Raw genomic sequence first — 18,247 nt, 5'->3', positions numbered from 1 at the left:
GACTGGATGCCATGATCTTAGTTTTCTGAGTGCTGAGCTTTAAGCCAACTTTTTCACTCTCCTCTTTTAGTTTCATCAAGAGGCTCTTGAGTTCTTCTTCACTTTCTGCCCTAAGGGTGGTGTCATCTGCACATCTGAGGCTATTGATTTTCCCAGCAATCTTCATTCCAGCTTGTGTTTCATCCAACCCAGCTTTTCTCATGATGTACTCTGCATATAAGTTAAATAAGCAAGGTGACAATATACAGCCTTGACGTGCTCCTTTTCCTATTTGGAACCAGTCTGTTGGTCTATGTCCACTTCTAACTGTTGCTTCCTGACCTGCATACAGATTTCTCAAGGGGCAGGTCAGGTGGTCTGGTATTCCCATCTCTCTCAGAATTTTACACAGTTTTTTGTGATCCACACAGTCAAAGGCTTTGGCATAGTCAATAAAGCAGAAAGAGATGCTTTTCTGAAACTCTTTTACTTTTTTGATGATCCAGGGGATGTTGGCAATTTGATCTCTGGTTCCTCTGTCTTTTCTAAAATCAGCTCGAACATTTGAAGTCCACGGTTCATGTATTGTTGAAGCCTGGCTTGGAGAATTTTGAGCATTACTTTGCTAGCATGTGAGATGAGTGCAAGTGTCCAGTAGTTTGAGCATTCTTTGGCATTGCCTTTCTTTGGGGTTGGAATGAAAACTGACCTTTTCCAGTCCTGTGGCCACTGCTGAGTTTTCCAAGTTACCTGGCATGTTGAGTGCAGCACTTTCTCAGCATCATCTTTTAGGACTTGAAATAGTTCAACAGGAATCCCATCACCTTCACTAGCTTTGTTTGTAGTGATGCTTCCTAAGGCCCACTTGACTTTGCATTCCAGGATGTCTGGCTCTAGGTGAGTGATCACACCATCGTGATTATCTGGGTTGTGAAGATCTTTTTGTACAGTTCTTCTGTGTATTCTTGCCACCTCTTAATAGCTTCTGCTTCTGTTAGGTCCATACCATTTCTGTCCTTTATTGAGCCCATCTTTGGATGAAATGTTCCCTTGGTATCTCTAATTTTCTTGATGAGATCTCTAGTCTTCCCCATACTATTGTTTTCCTCTATTTCTTTGCACTGATCATTGAGGACGGCTTTCTCCTTGCTATTCTTTGGAACTCTGCCTTCAAATGGGTATGTCTTTCCTTTTCTCCTTTGCTTTATCTTCTTTTCACAGCTCTTTTTAAGGCCTCCTCAGTGAGCCATTTTGCCTTTTCACATATTTTTTTCTCGGGGATGGTCTTGATTGCTCTCTCCTGTACAATGTATGAACCTCCATCAATAGTTCATCAGGCACTCTGTCTATCAGATCTAGTCCCTTAAATCTATTTCCCACTTCTACTGTATAATCGTAAGGGATTTGATTTAGGCTATACGTGAATGGTCTAGTGGTTTTCCCTACTTTTCTCAATTTAAGTCTGAATTTGGCAATAAGGAGTTCATGATCTGAGCCACAGTCAGCTCCCGGTCTTGTTTTTGCTAACTGTATAGAGCTTCTGCATCTTTGGATGCAAAGAATATAATCAGTCTGATTTCGGTGTTGACCATCTGGTGATGTTGATGTGTAGAGTCTTCTCTTGTGTTGTGGGAAGAAGGTGTTTGCTATGACCAGGCGTTCTCTGGGCAGAGTTCTGTTAGCCTTTGCCCTGCTTCATTCCTCACTCCAAGGCCAGTTACTGCACTCCAAGCAGTCACTCCAGTAATGGCTATTACTGCTGCGCTTAGTCGCCCAGTTGTGTCTGACTCTTTATGACCCCAGAGACTGTGGCCCACCAGGATCCTTTGTCCATGGTATTCTCAGGCAAGAACACTGCAGTGGGTTGCAAAGCCGTCCTCCATGGGATCTTCCTAGCCCAGGGATTGGACCCAGTTCTTCCACCTTGCAGGCAAGTTCTTTACTGTCTGAGCCACCACGGAACCTATTAGTGGAGAAGGCCCTCAAGCAACTGTGATTTTTATTATCTATTTATGTGAAGAAAATAGTGTTTGAATCCTGACTTCACACACCAATTTTCTGGCCCAGGAAAGTAGGTTTGTTGTGTCTTGTTTACTTCTTTGTGAAATGTGTATATTGAGTTAGCCAGAAAGTTTGTTCTGGTTTTTCTGTAACATGGAAAAACTGGAATGAACTTTTTTGGCCAGCCCTACATTATTAGGAAATTGTAAGTTTGCAGTCACTAAATTAGTTGCTATTTAGTTAATAATAAGTTAAAAAAATATTGCTTACTACTCCCAAAAACTACCCCTCAACCAGGACCCAACACACTGACAGTCACAGAAACTAAAAATAAAGTCTGGCAAATGTTGTAGCAAAATAATGCAAAGTGGTGATACTGACAGCTACATATTACATTTACACTTTTTCAGTTCAGAATTGATAGTATGTTGGCATAAAGCAGAGCTGGTTGTAGTATTGAAGATACAATAAAATGGGACTACTAATGTGAATGATGGCATTTTAAAAATAGATTATATAATTTTTAATTTAAAAAATAAGTTGCAAAGATATTTCAGAGTTTTCATCACACCTTGTACATTGTTAGTAGGAATTCAAAATGTTGTAGCTGCTATGGAAAACAGTATAGAGGTTCTCTATTAAGTTGAAAATTAAATTGTAAATGATCCAGAAATCCTTCTTATGGGTATTATCCTAAAAATTTGAGGTCAAGCTTTCAAAAATATTTTAGCATTCCCACACTCACTGTAGAACCATTCACAATAGCCAGGGTGTGGAAACAACTGAAATGTCTATGGACAGATAGTTGGATAAAAGAATGTGGTGCATATGTAAACAGAGGAATACAATCTGACCTTTAAAAAGATGGAAATTGTGTAATATGTGACTACATGGATGAAACTTGAAGACATTAAGCTAAATGAAAATGTCAGTCACAGAAAGACAAATACTGCAGGATTCCACTTATATTAGAATCAAGGAATGGAATAATAGTTATCAGAGGCTAGTGGAGAGGGAAGCAGGAATTTACAAATCAATGGTCAAGAAGTTTCAATTTAGCAAGACACACACAGTGTACTGTACAAAATTATATGTGTAGTCAACAGTACTGTGTTGTACACTTAAAAATATCTTAAGAGGGTAGATCTCATATTGTGTTCTTACACAGTAAAATAAAATTTAAGAAAGAGTTAATAGTACATTATGACTAAAATTTAAATTTTATTTCAATTCCATCTGGTTTGTTTTTTCCCGCTAATACACTCTTTTCTTCCTGAGATGTAATCTGGGGTACCATATTGGATTAATTTTCACATCTCCTCAGTATCCTCTGGTCTGAAACAGTGTTTCACTCCTTTCTTGTTTTTTCTTGACTTTGACAATTCTAAGGAATATTGGTGAGGTATTCTGAAGAATGTTTCCGGATATGGGTTTACCTAATGATTCTCTCACGTTAAACTGGTAGTGTAGATTTTCAGTATGGTTTTATCACAGAGGTGACGCTTTTCTCACGACATCACATCAGGGTGAGTGATATCCACATTACGTCACTGGAGAAGACCACCTTTATCTTTTGCTTAAGGCAGAGCTGGTCAAGTTTCTCTACTATAAACTTGAATGCTGGATTTGACATGCAGTTAATTATTTCTATATATTTTTTTTCATATTTCAAAGTCTACATTTCATGCTTATTCGATGAATACCTGTTGTTTCAAAAGTTCAATATAAAAAAAAAAGTAATTAATGGGATAGACGTGGTGGTGTAATTATCTTTAATGATTTAGAAGAAAACACATCCACTAAAATGACACAAGAGACAGTGTCTCACCTAATTAAATGGTTTGTGGTCCACTGAGCATTACTCCAATTACAATTCTGTGTACTTCATATATTCATGGTCATGGGGGGAAATATAAGACCCAGGGTTTGGCAGAATTTAGACTGTGAATTTAGCTTTTAGCTTTTTCTTTGTATTTTTTAATATTTCTAATGTCCCTAGAAATAAAACGCCATTTTACTGTCATGCTCATTGAAATATACTACCATTTTGGCAAGCCTAAAGTCTTTTAATATCTTAAAGAATGTTTGAATACTGAGAAGAAATATACCTGAGATTCATTAATCCTAAAAAGAAATTCTCAGTAAATTAATCAAGAACATCTGGTTTCAGGTCAGTTCATGTTTCTTTCTGTATCTTTCAAATTAAGTGGAAAAGATGAAGCTACAGCTCATATAGACTACTCCACAAACTATAGGTGATCCCTTTCTATGATCAGAAACATTTTAATTTGCACTAATATGGCATGAAGTGGTTTTGACAATTAAGATTTGTATTACTGAAACTGGCAGCAATGAGCAATAGGGAAATTGCAAAAATACACAGAATTCTGTAATTCTATAAGCCCAGTTCCAATTTGAGTACAAACCTATCATTAATCCACTGATTTTCTCCAAAATCATTTGAAATTGCTAAGGTTGAACACTAAATCAAGTTTTCAGTCTGTTTCGTTATTGCTGTGAGTATTGCATCAGTAAACTGAAACAGTGGTTCCAGTCTTCCTAATATACTGGGGGGTTGCTAATATTTTCAAATGTTGAAGGAAAGCCATTTATTAAAATAGTCTGAATAATAACGGATATTTACAGTGTATCTGCCAAGTCCCTCTTGCTATTGGAAAAAATATTCTGATGACATATTATTTATGTCTAGGGTTGTTTGTAGTGGATATCAAGTAGGCCTTCATGGAGCTGAGTCTGTAGCCTGACACTTGATCTGGACAAAACTAAGATGAAACAGACAATCCATCTAATTTTACTGAAGTTTTATGTTTGTATCTTGGGGCCATTCATTTTAAGGCATTGCAGCTCTTGCTTCCCCATCTTCTCCAAGTTTGCCTCATAACAGAGGTTTACTCATTGGTAGAGAAAATTTGTACTTTTCATTGCATCTTGAATGCATTTTGTATAAAATTATTGTTGGCATATATAATAATTAATTATATATAATTTATAAATATGTTATATCCTTTTGTTTCTCATAACATCATATGTATTTTATGTGATATATTTAATTATATATTGGTGGCTGAGACTGTAAAGAATCTGTCTGCAGTAGACCTGGGTTTGATCTCTGAGTTGGGAAGATCCCCTGGAGAAGGGAATGGAAATCCACTCCAGTATTCTTACCTGGAGAATCACATGTACAGAGAAACCTGGTGGGCTACAGTCCGTTGTTTTTCAAAGAATCAGACACGAGACAGCAACTAACTAACACTCATTTATACACTTATTTTAGATATATATCAAAAAGGTTTAGCTGCTAAGTCATACTGGAGTGGGTTGCCATCTCCTTCTCCAGGGTATCTTCCTGACTTAGGGATTGAACTCAGGTCTCCTGCATTGCAGGTGGATTATTTACTGACTCAGGCATCGGGGAGGCCTGCAGCAATACTGGGGTGGGTTGCCATTTTCTTCTCCAGGGAATCTTCCCCACCCAGGAATTGAACCTGTGTCTCCTACATTGAAGGTGGATTCTTTACCATTAAGTCACTGTGGAAGCTTTATATATTAAAATAGATTATCTAAAATCACATTTACAAATAATTAATATAAGTTAATTAGATTCAATTAATGACTGAATCAATGTTAAGCAAAATGTCAATATAAAAACCCAAAAATTATCGCAGGAGGCAGTATAATCTTAATGAAGTTTCTTATGGAAGGTACATGATTATTTCAAGAATAAGATTCTATAATTAATTTAAGCACAAGATGGAAGGCATAAACTAGTTACAACTTAAGATTTATGCCAATTCACAAACTTTATGGTTGCTTAATTCTTTAATATGACTAGAATAAGAAGAAAATTATACTAAGATTTATATGTCTCCTTTTACACATCATGTGATATCCTTGATCCTTAGTGTAATTGTTAGAACCATAAAAAAGTACTCTGCTTCTTTTTGCCATCTCAAAATCTTGTGATTTACAATTTCTCTTGTGTTCCAAATTTATATTTTAGTTGTATATTAGAAATACTAACTAAGGGCTAAATTTTAAACGATAGGATGAATAGTCTGTATTTTAGTGGTTCTCATAATTTATCATGCATCTTAAATCACCTGGAGGGCTGGATAAATCACAAATTGTGGGCTCCATTCCAGAGTTTTTGATTCAGGACGTTGGAGACGGGACTTGAGAATTTGCATCCCTAACATAGCCTTAGGTGTCCCTGCTGATGGTGGTTTGAGGCCCATACCTGGAGAATATATACCAACTCCACAGAAACATGAATCTTCTGCCTTCTCTGTTTCTCTTTTCTCTTCATTTCTATTTTTCAGGAATAATGTTTGGCCCTTTGTTCAACAGGAATCATGCTGCTATCAGAAGGAAATCAGAGTATCACACCCACATTTATTCTCCTGGGTTTTTCAGAATATCCAGAACTCCAGGTCCCACTTTTCATTGTTTTCTTGTCTATCTACACAGTCACTGTTGTGGGGAATTTAGGCATGATCATAATTATCAAGGTCAATTCAAAACTCCACACGGTCATGTACTTTTTCCTTGGTCACTTGTCCTTTGTCGATTTCTGTTTTTCTACTGTGGTTACACCCAAACTGTTGGAGACTTTGATTGTGCAGGACAGAACCGTCTCTTTCTCTGGTTGCATTGCGCAATTCTGTTTCGCTTGCCTATTTGGCGTAGCAGAAACGTTCATGTTGGCAGCGATGGCCTATGACCGCTTCGTGGCAGTCTGCAGCCCCTTGCTCTATGCCGCTGCGATGTCCCCGAAGCTCTGTGCTCTCTTGGTGGCTGGCTCTTACTCCTGGGGTGTAACGTGCTCCATGACACTCACGTGCTTTCTTCTCGCGTTATCCTATTGCAAGTCTAGCACCATAAATAATTTTATCTGTGACCACTCTGTAATTGTTTCCGTCTCCTGCTCAGATCCCTATATCAGTCAGATGTTATGTTCTATTATTGCCATATTCAATGAGGCGAGCAGCCTGGTGATTATTCTGATGTCCTATATATTCATTTTTATCACTGTTACGGGGATGCCTTCTGCAAGTGGGCGCTGGAAAACCTTCTCTACCTGTGCTTCCCACCTGACAGCCATCAGCATCTTCCATGGAACCATCCTTTTCCTTTTCTGCATTCCTAACCCCAAAACTTCTTGGCTCACAGTCAAAGTGACTTCTGTGTTCTACACAGTAGTGATTCCTATGCTGAACCCCTTGATCTACAGCTTGAGGAACAAAGAAGTAAAAAATACATTCACAAGATTACTTTTCACAAAACCGCTTTGTCACTCCACATAATATTTTTAAAGTCATTATTTTATTTCTGAAAAAAAAATTGATGTCCTATGCTACAGATTGTTCCATTCTTGCAGTGTAATTGATGATTCAAATCTTTTGATAAATACACTTTAAGTTAATATATCTATGGCAGGATAGCATTTTATTGATGATTATTGATTTTTGCATACATCAGTGTTTAGTAAAATAGCTGTAAACTATATGTAAACCAAAATTTTTAAAAAATGACTGCTTTTTTTGTAGTATTTATAAATTATTTTTGAGTGAATTCAAATGTATTAAAAGTTTATGGGTATATGATGAAATAAGCTATTTTTTTCTGCTTTGGCCAGTTGGCATGTACAACATAAGAAAAATGATTAAGGAGAAAGTTCAAGCTTCATACAAAGAATGAATAAAACTCTTTATGACATCCTCTTCAAAACACAAGTCTGGGAAAATTAAAGATAGGAGGGCAACACGGACTCCAAGAACTAATCAATCAAATACACAATAACAATAAAATATGACTAGCCAACCAACAACACAATTATTCCAGTCATACAATGACCAAGTGCTGTCTTAGACTACAGTGTTTAGGCATGCATGACAGCAATCTGTCTTTCACTATATCACAGAGTTTGCTCATACTCATGTCCATTAAGTCAGTGAAGCTATCCAACTATCTCATCCTCTGTTGCCCACTTCTCTGCCTGCCCTCAACATTTCCCAGCACCAAGGTCTTTTCCAATGAGTCAGCTCTTCTCATCTGGTGGCCAAAGTGTTGGAGTTTCAGCTTCAGCCTCAGTCCTTCCAATGAGAATTCAGGGTTGATCTCCTCTAGGATTGACCTGGTTTGATCTCCTTGCTGTTCAAGGGACTCTCAAGAGTTTTCTCCAGCACCACAATTTGAAAGCAACAATTTGGCACTCAGCCTTCTTTACAGTCCAACACACACACATCTATACATGATTACTGGAAAAACCATAACTTGGACTATATGGACCTTTGTCAACAAAGTGATGCCTCTGTGCTTTTTTTTTTTAAATTATTATTATTATTTCATTTATTTTTATTAGTTGGAGGCTAATTACTTTAAATATTGTAGTGGTTTTTGCCATACATTAACATGAATCAGCCATGGATTTACATGTGTTCCCCATCCTCATACCCCCTCCCACCTGCCTCCCTATCCCATCCCTCTGGGTGTTCCCAGTGCACCAGCCCTGAGCACTTGTCTCATGCATCCAACCTGGGCTGGCGATCTGTTTTGCACTTGATAATATACATGTTTCAATGCTATTCTCTCAGATCATCCCACCCTCGCCTTCTCCATAGAGTCCAAAAGTCTGTTCTATACATCTGTGTCTCTTTTTCTGTCCTGCATATAGGGTTTTCATCTTTTTAAATTCCATACATATGCATTAGTATACTGTATTGGTGTTTATCTGCTTTTTAATACACTGTCTAGGATTGTCAAAGCTTTCTTTCCAAGGAATCATAGATGAATGAATCATAGATGTAAACATAAAAATGAAAACTGAAAAATATTTAGCATAAAACAGAAAAAATCTTTCATAAGTTAGGATGATAATTTTTTGAATGAACAGAAAAAGGATGGATTTTTAAAAAACAATAAAAGGCGCTTCATTGCCATTAAAATATTTGGTTAAAGTTTCTTAAGCATAAATGACACCACTAATAAAGTGAAAATACAAGCCATAGATTGTGAGTAAGTATTTGCAAAACATATTTGATAAATGATTTCAATGTAAAACACACAGAGGAAGACTTTATACTCAATACAAGAAGAAAACCTACTTAAAGTTTTAATGAGCTCTCTGAGCACACATTTGACAAAACAGAACACACAAACAAACACATGAAAAAATACTAAGCATAGCTAGTCATCAATGACATTCTTATTAAAATTAAAACCTAAACCACAAGGAGAAACTACTCTACTCCATTTAGAATAGCTAAAATGAATAAGAGATTCAAATACTGCTGAAAATGTGGAGCAAGTTAAATGCTTATGCATTTCAGGTAAGAGTACAGGGTTAGATAACTTTGAGAATAGTTCAGCAGGATCTTGTGAAGTTACACAAGCACCTCCCGACTATGATGCTGCAGAAACTGTGATTGCAGTTAGTTTCAGCCTCGGAGTTGGCGGCAGTTTGTTGAACAGCATGGAAAACTAATATCCAACAAGGTTGCTAGCTCTGGGTGACCAGGGTGTAGATACTGGCTCCAAAGCTAGTCCAGGGTACAGAGGTGTCAGCAATGGGGGGAAGATGCCTCGTGGAACTCAATCCTATCTCAGTGAGAGAATAGCCATGCAGACTTGTGGGATTTTGGATCAAGACCATACTATGTACAATAATTCTGTGCCTGGTGGGAAACAGCCTCTGGTGTGTTATCCCTTCCTGGTAGAGTCTGGCACGTGTTGGTCAGGTTGTCAGGAGCCTAGGGGAAGCATTTGTTGTGGCTGTTTAGTTGCTAAATTGTGTCCAAATCTTTTGCGTATCCATGGACTGCAGCCCACCAGGCTTCTCTGTCCAACAGATTTCCCAGGCAAGGATATTGGAGTGGGTGGCCATTTTCTTTACTAAGGGTTATTCCTGACTCCAAGCAGGGATAGAACCTACGTCTCCTGCACTGCAGGTGATTTTTTTTTCTTTTTTTACCACCGAGCCACCAGGCAAGACAGTGGATCTAACTGTGTGATATTTCAGTATAGTAGAACCAATGGATTGATTGACACTCAGAGGTTTTAGAGCTTTAAACATGTTTCCAAAATGCATTTTCCATTTTTAAGACACTGTATTTTTTAATTATATTAATATAAATTTGAAAGTGTGGATTGCTTATATTTAGAAGAAAACACAATTTAGTTTCAGTAAAGAGCATCACTGTTTCTGAAGACAATAATATTTATTTAAGTTAAGCAACAAAATCAGAGACCAAGTTATATTGCTTATACACCTCAAAACACATGCACTTCAGACACAGAATGGGAAAGGAAAATCACACAGTAAATATATATAATAGCAGTTAATATCTCTGAACAGTTTCATTTTTGCTTGTTTATCTTTCACTTTGGGTTTTATTGTAGTCATCAAGTTTTCTTATTCAGTTCATGCATTTTTTTTATAATTATTTTTAAAGAAAGTCATGAAATGGACTATTTGAGGTGCCATCTAGAGTGATTCAGAAGGAACTACCTTCTTGCAAATTGCCACATGAAAAAAAAAAAAACATTCAAGCTAAGTTATTGATGTGTGATATAAAAATAAATAGCTCAAGAAATACTCTCTAGGGTCTAAATCCCCAAGGTCACAGAAGCATACATAAGCCCTACATTTTGTTCATAGGAATCAGATTCAGCTTCCAAATCTCTCTCTCTCTCTCTCTGTTTCTTCCTTTCTCTGAGTTTTCCTGGATATTAAGAAAGAAGTATATTCCAGTCCCATTAAATTTTTGTGGGCTCCTCCTATATTGATTAACTCCTTAATGTTTTACATGATGTTTGAATTCTGAGTGGGAACTCCCCTGGAGACAATTAATAGTAGAAATGGGATCTTCAGGTGAGTTGGTTTCAGGTGGGATCATCTATCTTGTTTCTTTTCTCTCCTTTGGGGAACACTGAGATTCTGAAACCTCTAAAGCAGAGGACACGCTGTCAGTCTTTGTGCGATAATGTCTCCCAAGTCCATTTTCCGGAAGGCTGAGCTTTGATCTCCTCCCCCTTCACTGGTGTATCGTCCTGGATTTTGCTTTGAGAATATCCACACTGTGCTTCACAGAGTAGTCACAGTGAAATCTTTTAAAAGAATATTATAATGCCTGGGAATTCCTCAATGCCTCAAAATTGAGTCGAAAGAAGATAAGAATCATATGTATAAAATAATAATGAACCCCATAATATACAATTCCATTTTTCTGACAGTAATGTCTGCAGGTATGTCAAGAGTGTGGAAAATATGACTGAAGTGAAGAGGAAAGTGTCCTCATGACAGTAATTTGCATGAAATGCTTTATATATTGTTCAACTGCTGCATCAGTATGTAAGAAAAGAGGAAATTACAGGCATTATATTCTGAGAATACTGACTTGATTAAAGAAGGTTGAAATTTGAAGAATATAGCTAGGATAAGGGTTTAGGTAAAACTGAGCAGAGAAATTTAGATTTGATAAATTAGTTAATAGGGAGAAATTAAAGTTTTAAGAGTCAGAAACTGTCATAACAGCCACAATAACCAAGAAAAGGAGAAATTGATTTTCTCACAGTGCAGGGTAGCAGCAGCTCAGGGAAGTTGGCTGAGCCTAGGTGACCATGAGATTAAAAAGGGATGATTAATAAGGGTCAGATAATAATGAGAAAACAGGGGAAACAGAGACAATGTATTGAAGGATAGTGATGGATGAATTAGCATGGACAGGGCCAAGAGGAAGTTCAGAAAAAGAGTTGAGCTACTCTTTGACTTCACAAATTGTTCCTGCACTATTGTTGCTGCCAACTTTGAACCTTGATCTGTTTCTTAGATTGTTTAAAATAAAATGTGTTTAAAAATAATACCAGTTATTCAGAGTATTAAGAATTAAAATGGATGAGAGTGGGAAAACCTATATATTTTAAACTGCACACTGTCAGACTTTGTGCTATTATATTAATGTCATTTCCTAACTTAATACTTATACACCTATAAAATATATATGATCATGTCATTATTACTGATAGAGAAGTTGAGGCTCATAAAATCTGAGTGATTCACCAAAGACCATACAGTAAATGCCAAAGCTTGGAACTGAATTTAAATCTAAGTTTCCAACTCCCTGCTTCTTTCATTGTGCCAGTCTGTCTGTCACTAGCTCTTTTCCACTTCCCACTGATTCCCTTTTCTGCATATAGGAAATGCATTTTTTGAGTCTCAAAAGTACCATAAAGCTATTCAAGAAATAATGAATTATTTCTCCCTTCACATGGTCAGACAAAACTAAAATTGCATCTGTGTTTATGAGGGTCGAACTGATAGTCCCTTTAATAATGAATATTTCAGATGCGTGCTTGTTATTGGTTAACTTATTTTAAAATCTTTGCCAAATAAATATACTCCTGTTGTTATAAACTGCTTACCAGTACAAGATGCTTTTGCTTTCTCAAAATAATGTATACAAATAATGATTGTATGACTCAAAGCAAGATTATCACCTGTAGTTTTAATCGAACTCAGTATTCCTGTCACCAGAAGTGTTGAGGGTGATCATGTAACCACTTGTGTTTATTACTGTATTCTCTGATTTTCTTGAGAAACAGTATAGAATGTGAAAGAGTTCAGCAAAATATATTTTAAGTTACTCTGTAATTCAGATATTCTATAAGCACTGAATGCTATAATATTCCTAATAAATTTATTAGATTAAAAATATTGATAGCAAGTTAAGAGATATTGATCAAAGAATTTAAAAGACTACATTGAGAGCATCAGTGAGACAATGAGAGACATCAGTGACACTATGTGAGACAAATGAGAAATAGTCAAATGGGAAAGAAAGCAAAAATGAGGGCACTACAAATTATAATACAACTTCATTAATTTACCAGGTTCCTGCATTGAACACAAAGCCAATAAATTTACCATCAGACTGGAATCATTGGAAAACCTGAAGTTAGAGCTTTATTTCCTTCATTGTCCATTTATGTTTTCCAAAAGGTGAAAATTATTGTGGTGACTCATGACCTCTGCCTTTTCAATGATCTTCAGTTTGAACATAAGGATAGAAGTACTACGGCCTCTAAAAATAATACTCCTCCTGCTTTTTAAAATAAATTTAAGTGCTATGTTTTCACTTATTGTTATGCTACTCCCACTAAACATCACAGACCTTCAGATTGGTGGAACTGAGAAAAACATGTTTTTCTACAACACTAAAGAAATATGTCTCCCTAACTCTAAACTAAATTCAATTTCTGTCACTCATGATCAACTTCAAACCTAACTCATCACTAGCAGGCTGTGTTAATTCAAACACGTGTCTTCACTCATATATGCTTCCATTTCCCTTTGTAAAATATGAGACTGCTTGTTTTGAAATTCAAAGTCTTATTTAGTGGTCAAAACAAAGGTACCAATATTTTAACACAATAATGTCTGCTGCATGATAAATGTGATATCCATGCACCGTCATCATTATCATTGTCATTATTTTATTATCACTGTCTCAGATTTTCTCCAACAATTATGTGGTTTGCTGAAGGAAATCAGAGTGCTGGAGCCACATTCACCCTCTTGGGCTTCTCAGAATATCCCGACCTCCAGGTTCCCTTGTTCCTGAATTTCCTCACCGTCTATGCAGTCACCGTGGTGGGGAACCTGGGCATGATTGCCATTATCAGGATCAGTCCCAAACTCTACACCCCCATGTACTTTTTTCTCAGTCACTTGTCCTCTGTTGATTTCTGCTATTCCACCACAGTTACACCCAAACTCTTGGAGAATTTGGTTGTGGAAGACAGACCATCTCTTTGACGGGATGCATCATGCAGTTCTTCTCGGCTTGTATGTTTGCAGTGGCAGAGGCGTTCATGTTGGCAGTGATGGCTGATGACCCATTTGTGGCCGTTTGTAAGCCTCCACTCTACACAGTGGCCATGTCCCCAAAGCTCTGTGCATCGTTGGTGGCCGGTCCCTACATGTGGGGTGTAGTCTGCTCCCTGACACTCACTTGTTCTCTCCTGGAGTTATCCTTCTGTGGGTCTAACGTCATAAATAATTTCTTCTGTGAGCACTCTGTCATTGTCTCTATCTCCTGCTCTGACCCCTTCATCAGCCAAGTGCTCTGTTTTGCCATCGCCATATTCAATGAGGTGGGCAGCCTGGCAATTATCCTCACTACTTATACTTCCTTTTTTGCCACTATCAGAAAAATGCCCTCTGCTGGGGGGCACCAAAAAGCCTTCTCTACTTGTGCCTCCCATCTGACCGCCATCACCATGTTCCATGGGACTATCCTGTTCCTTTATTGTGTACCCAGGTCCAAAAACTCATGGCTCATGGTCAAAGTAGGTTCTGTATTTTATACAGTGGTGAGTCCCATGCTGAACCCTCTGATCTATAGCCTCAGGAACAAAGATGTAAAAGAGAGTGTCAGGAAATTAATGAATCACTTAATATAATTTGGTTGAAGATATGTATTTCCAAAAGAAATTTGACCTATTACATAGTGTTAATTAAATCTTCTTGTAGAGATGGTGACTCAAATTATGTAGTCAACTCACTAGATCATAAATTTAGAGTCATAGATTGTCTATTTGATCTCTTAGGTTCTGTTCAGTTCAATGTCAAATAAAATAGCTGTATATCATGTGTAAAATGATGTGTGTTGTGAGTGTATGAAAAGTGAAACTGTGAGTTGTTCAGTCATGTCTGACTCTTTGCCACCCCATGAACTGTAGCCTGCCAGGTTCTTCTATCCATGGAAGTCTCCAGGCAAGAATACTGGAGTGGGTAGCAATTGCCTTCTCCAGGGGATCTTCCTGACCCAGGGATTGAACCTGGGTTTCCTGCATTTCAGGGAGATTCTTCACCTTCTGAGCCAACGTTGAAGCACTGTGGGTGAATAGTGTCTCCCAAATATCCATGTCACCCAAAACTCAGAATGTCACCTTATTTGGAAATAAGATCTTTGCAGATGTAATTAAGGTAAGAGTCAAGATGAGCTTAAAGTGAACCCAAAATCCAACGAGGGTTTCCTTATAAGACAGAAAAAGATACACAGGGAAGGAGGGTGTGTGACTTCTGCTTCTCTCTCTTTCCTCCTAAACCACACACAATTCTTAAAAACAAAAAAAAAAAAAAAAAAGGGAGGTAGGAGGGGGGATCGGGATGGGGAACACATGTAAATCCATGGCTGATTCATGTCAATGTATGGCAAAAACCACTACAATATTGTAAAGTAATTAGCCTCCAACTAATAAAAATAAATGAAAAACCAACAACTCATTTTTAGTATTGTTGGTACATAACTGCTTCCTGGTTGTCCGTAAGCCTGTGCTTCACACAGCTGTTATGCCCCAGAAGCTGTGTTCCATCCTTCTGGCTGGTGCTACAGCTGAGCATAGACTGTTTCTTGCACTCATCCTTTCAGTTGTATTGCCTACTGTGAGTCCGTCATAGTTAACGCATTTTGTATGAATATTCTGCTTCCCTTTTGGATCTTGTTTACTTTAGCCAATTCAATGAACCAAGAAAGTTCATAGTCATCATTTCCTAGCTTTCACTTCTGTCACTATTTTAAAGATACTTTCTACCTGTGGGCATCACAGAGTCCTGTCTCCCTGTGTCTCCCACATATCATCATCCTTTCTCTCTATAGCACGTGCATGCTGTGTGCTAAGTCATTTCACTCGTGTCTGACTCTTGAGACCCTGGACTGTAGCCCACCAGGATCCTCTGCCAATGGGATTCTCCACGCAAGAATATTGGAGTTGGTTGCCATGCCTTCCTCCAGGGGATCTTCCAGACGCAGGGACTGAGCCAGAACCGCTTATGTCTCCTGCAGGTACCTTATCACTAGGGCCACCTGGAAGCCCTCTACAGCATGCTCAGTTCCAAATGCTTATAAGTGATTGTTCAAATAGAGTCTGTTTCATACTGTGCCAATCCTCACACTGAACTCAGTGACATACACTATACATACTGACATCCTCACTGACATAATAGCTTGAAATATAAAAACATGAAACACCCTGTAAGGAAGTTAATAGACTCCAAAATATTTTAGCACTCAATCCACTGTTAATAAATATATTTCTATTAAATCATGTATGTGCCTATTCAAATACCACCTTACAAGAAGATTCTTTTCTGAAAATCTAATATAATGAGATAATTGCTCTTTATCTCCTTAACAATATTTTTTTTCTTAGAAACAGATGATATGTTTAATACATGCAATAATTTATTTGTCTCATTTCCTTCTCCCTCTATACACTCCAAGAGAGTAGAAATTTCAGGTATTATTATTGTACCTTATATCTCTAATGCCTAGAAAATTACCTAGAGAACACATTTGGCCTTCAATGAATACTTGCTGGATGAGTGAAAGATGAAAAGAAATGAAAATTTCTGACTAAATTCATAATATTTAGTACTGTGCTCACCTAGGTAAGAGACCTTACCTCGTGGCTCAGATGGTAAAGAATCCCTCTGCAATGCAGGAGACCCAGGTTCAATTCCTGGGTCAGGAAGATGCCCTGGAGAAGGAATGGCAACCCACTCCAGTATTCTTGTCTGGAGAATCCCATGGACAGAGCAGCCTGGCTACAGTCCATGGGGTCACAAAGAGATGGACATGACTAGGTGGCTAACTCTTCACCTGGATAAGACTTTAGATGATGTCTCCTTAATGAATATAGTTGTCACATGAGATTTAAAAAGCTAAAATGACATAAGTAATGCACTCAAAGATTTATATGAGTGCTCCTATTACTGAGTACTGTACATTGGAATATATTTCTTTGTTTAAGTCTTTAGCTGTAGCTGCATATTCTATAAACATTTGACTCTCTTGCAGTTTTCAGAACCACAGAAATGACACTGCCATTATCAAAAGGGTCTCTCACAAATAGTCCTTGAATGTAGTTTATTAACACTGGTCATGTTCAATTTAGAGATCTTGCCCTTTCTAAGCTAATACAGATTTCAGAAAATCTGAAGAGTTTATTCAAAATTCTCCAAGCCAAGCTTCAACAATACATGAACCATGAGCTTCCAAATATTTGAGCTGGTTTTAGAAAAGGCAGAGGAACCAGAGATCAAATTGCCAATATCTGCTGGATCATCAAAAAAGCAAGAGAGTTCCAGGAAAACATCTATTTTTGCTTCATTTACTATGCTAAAGCCTTTGACTGTGTGGATCACAATAAACTGTGGAAAATCCTGATAGAGATGGGAATACCAGACCACCTGAACTGCCTCTTGAGAAACCTGTATCCAGGTCAGGAAGCAACAGTTAGAACTGGACATGGGACAACAGACTTGTTCCAAATAGTAAAAGGAGCATGTCAAGGCTGTATATTGTCACCCTGCTTATTTAACTTATATGCAGAGTACATCATGAGATACGCGGACTGGAGGAATCACAAGCTGGAATCAAGATTGCCTGGAGAAATATCAATAACCTCAGATATGCAGATGACACCAGCCTTATGGGAGAAAGTGAAAAAGAACTAAAGAGCCTCTTGATGAAAGTGAAAGAGGAGAGTGAAAAAGTTGGCTTAAAGCACAACATTCAGAAAACTAAGATCATGGCATCTGGTCCCATTACTTCATGGAAATAGATGGGGAAACAGTGGAAACAGTGGCTGACTTTATTTTTTTTGGCTCCAAAGTCACTGCATATGGTGATTGATTAGAAGCCCCTTACTCCTTGGAAGGAAAGTTATGACCAACCTAGACAGCATATTAAAAAGCAGAGACATTACTTTGTCAACACAGGTCCATCTAGTCAAGGCTATGGTTTTTCCAGTGGTCATGTATGGATGTGAGAGTTGGACTATAAAGAAAGCTGCTACTGCAGCTGCTGCTAAGTCATTTCAGTCGTGTCCGACTCTGTGCGACCCGATAGATGGCAGCCCACCAGGCTCCCCTGTCCCTGGGAGTCTTCAGGCAAGAACACTGGAGTGGGTTGCCATTTCCTTCTCCAGTGCATGAAAGTGAAAAGTAAAAGTGAAGTCACTCAGTCGTGTCCGACTCTTAGCCATTCCATGGACTGCAGCCTACCAGGCTCCTCCGTCCATGGGATTTTCCAGGCAAGAGTACTGGAGTGGTTGCCATTGCCTTCTCCTAAAGAAAGCTGAGCACTGAAGAATTGATGTCTTTGAATTGTGGTGTTGGAGAAAGACTCTTGAGAGTTCCTTGGACTATAAGGAGATCCAACCAGTCCATCCTAAAGGAGATCAG

The 18,247-nt window shown here is 37.9% G+C and overlaps 1 protein-coding gene and 1 pseudogene across 1 annotated transcript; both read left to right on the top strand.

Moving 5' to 3' along the window:
• Window positions 1-6,353: 6,353 nt before the first annotated feature.
• LOC122702957 (olfactory receptor 5D13-like) lies at window positions 6,354-7,304 on the top strand. The gene has a single exon (XM_043916980.1). It carries the CDS (start codon window positions 6,354-6,356, stop codon window positions 7,302-7,304), a length of 951 nt encoding a protein of 316 aa, XP_043772915.1.
• A 6,221-nt stretch (window positions 7,305-13,525) lies between these two features.
• LOC122702948 lies at window positions 13,526-14,460 on the top strand (annotated as a pseudogene).
• The last annotated feature ends 3,787 nt before the right edge of the window (window positions 14,461-18,247 follow it).

Source organism: Cervus elaphus, chromosome 1, assembly GCF_910594005.1.
Source record: "Cervus elaphus chromosome 1, mCerEla1.1, whole genome shotgun sequence".
NCBI lineage: Eukaryota > Metazoa > Chordata > Mammalia > Artiodactyla > Cervidae > Cervus > Cervus elaphus.
This window is presented reverse-complemented; position numbering and strand designations above follow the sequence as displayed.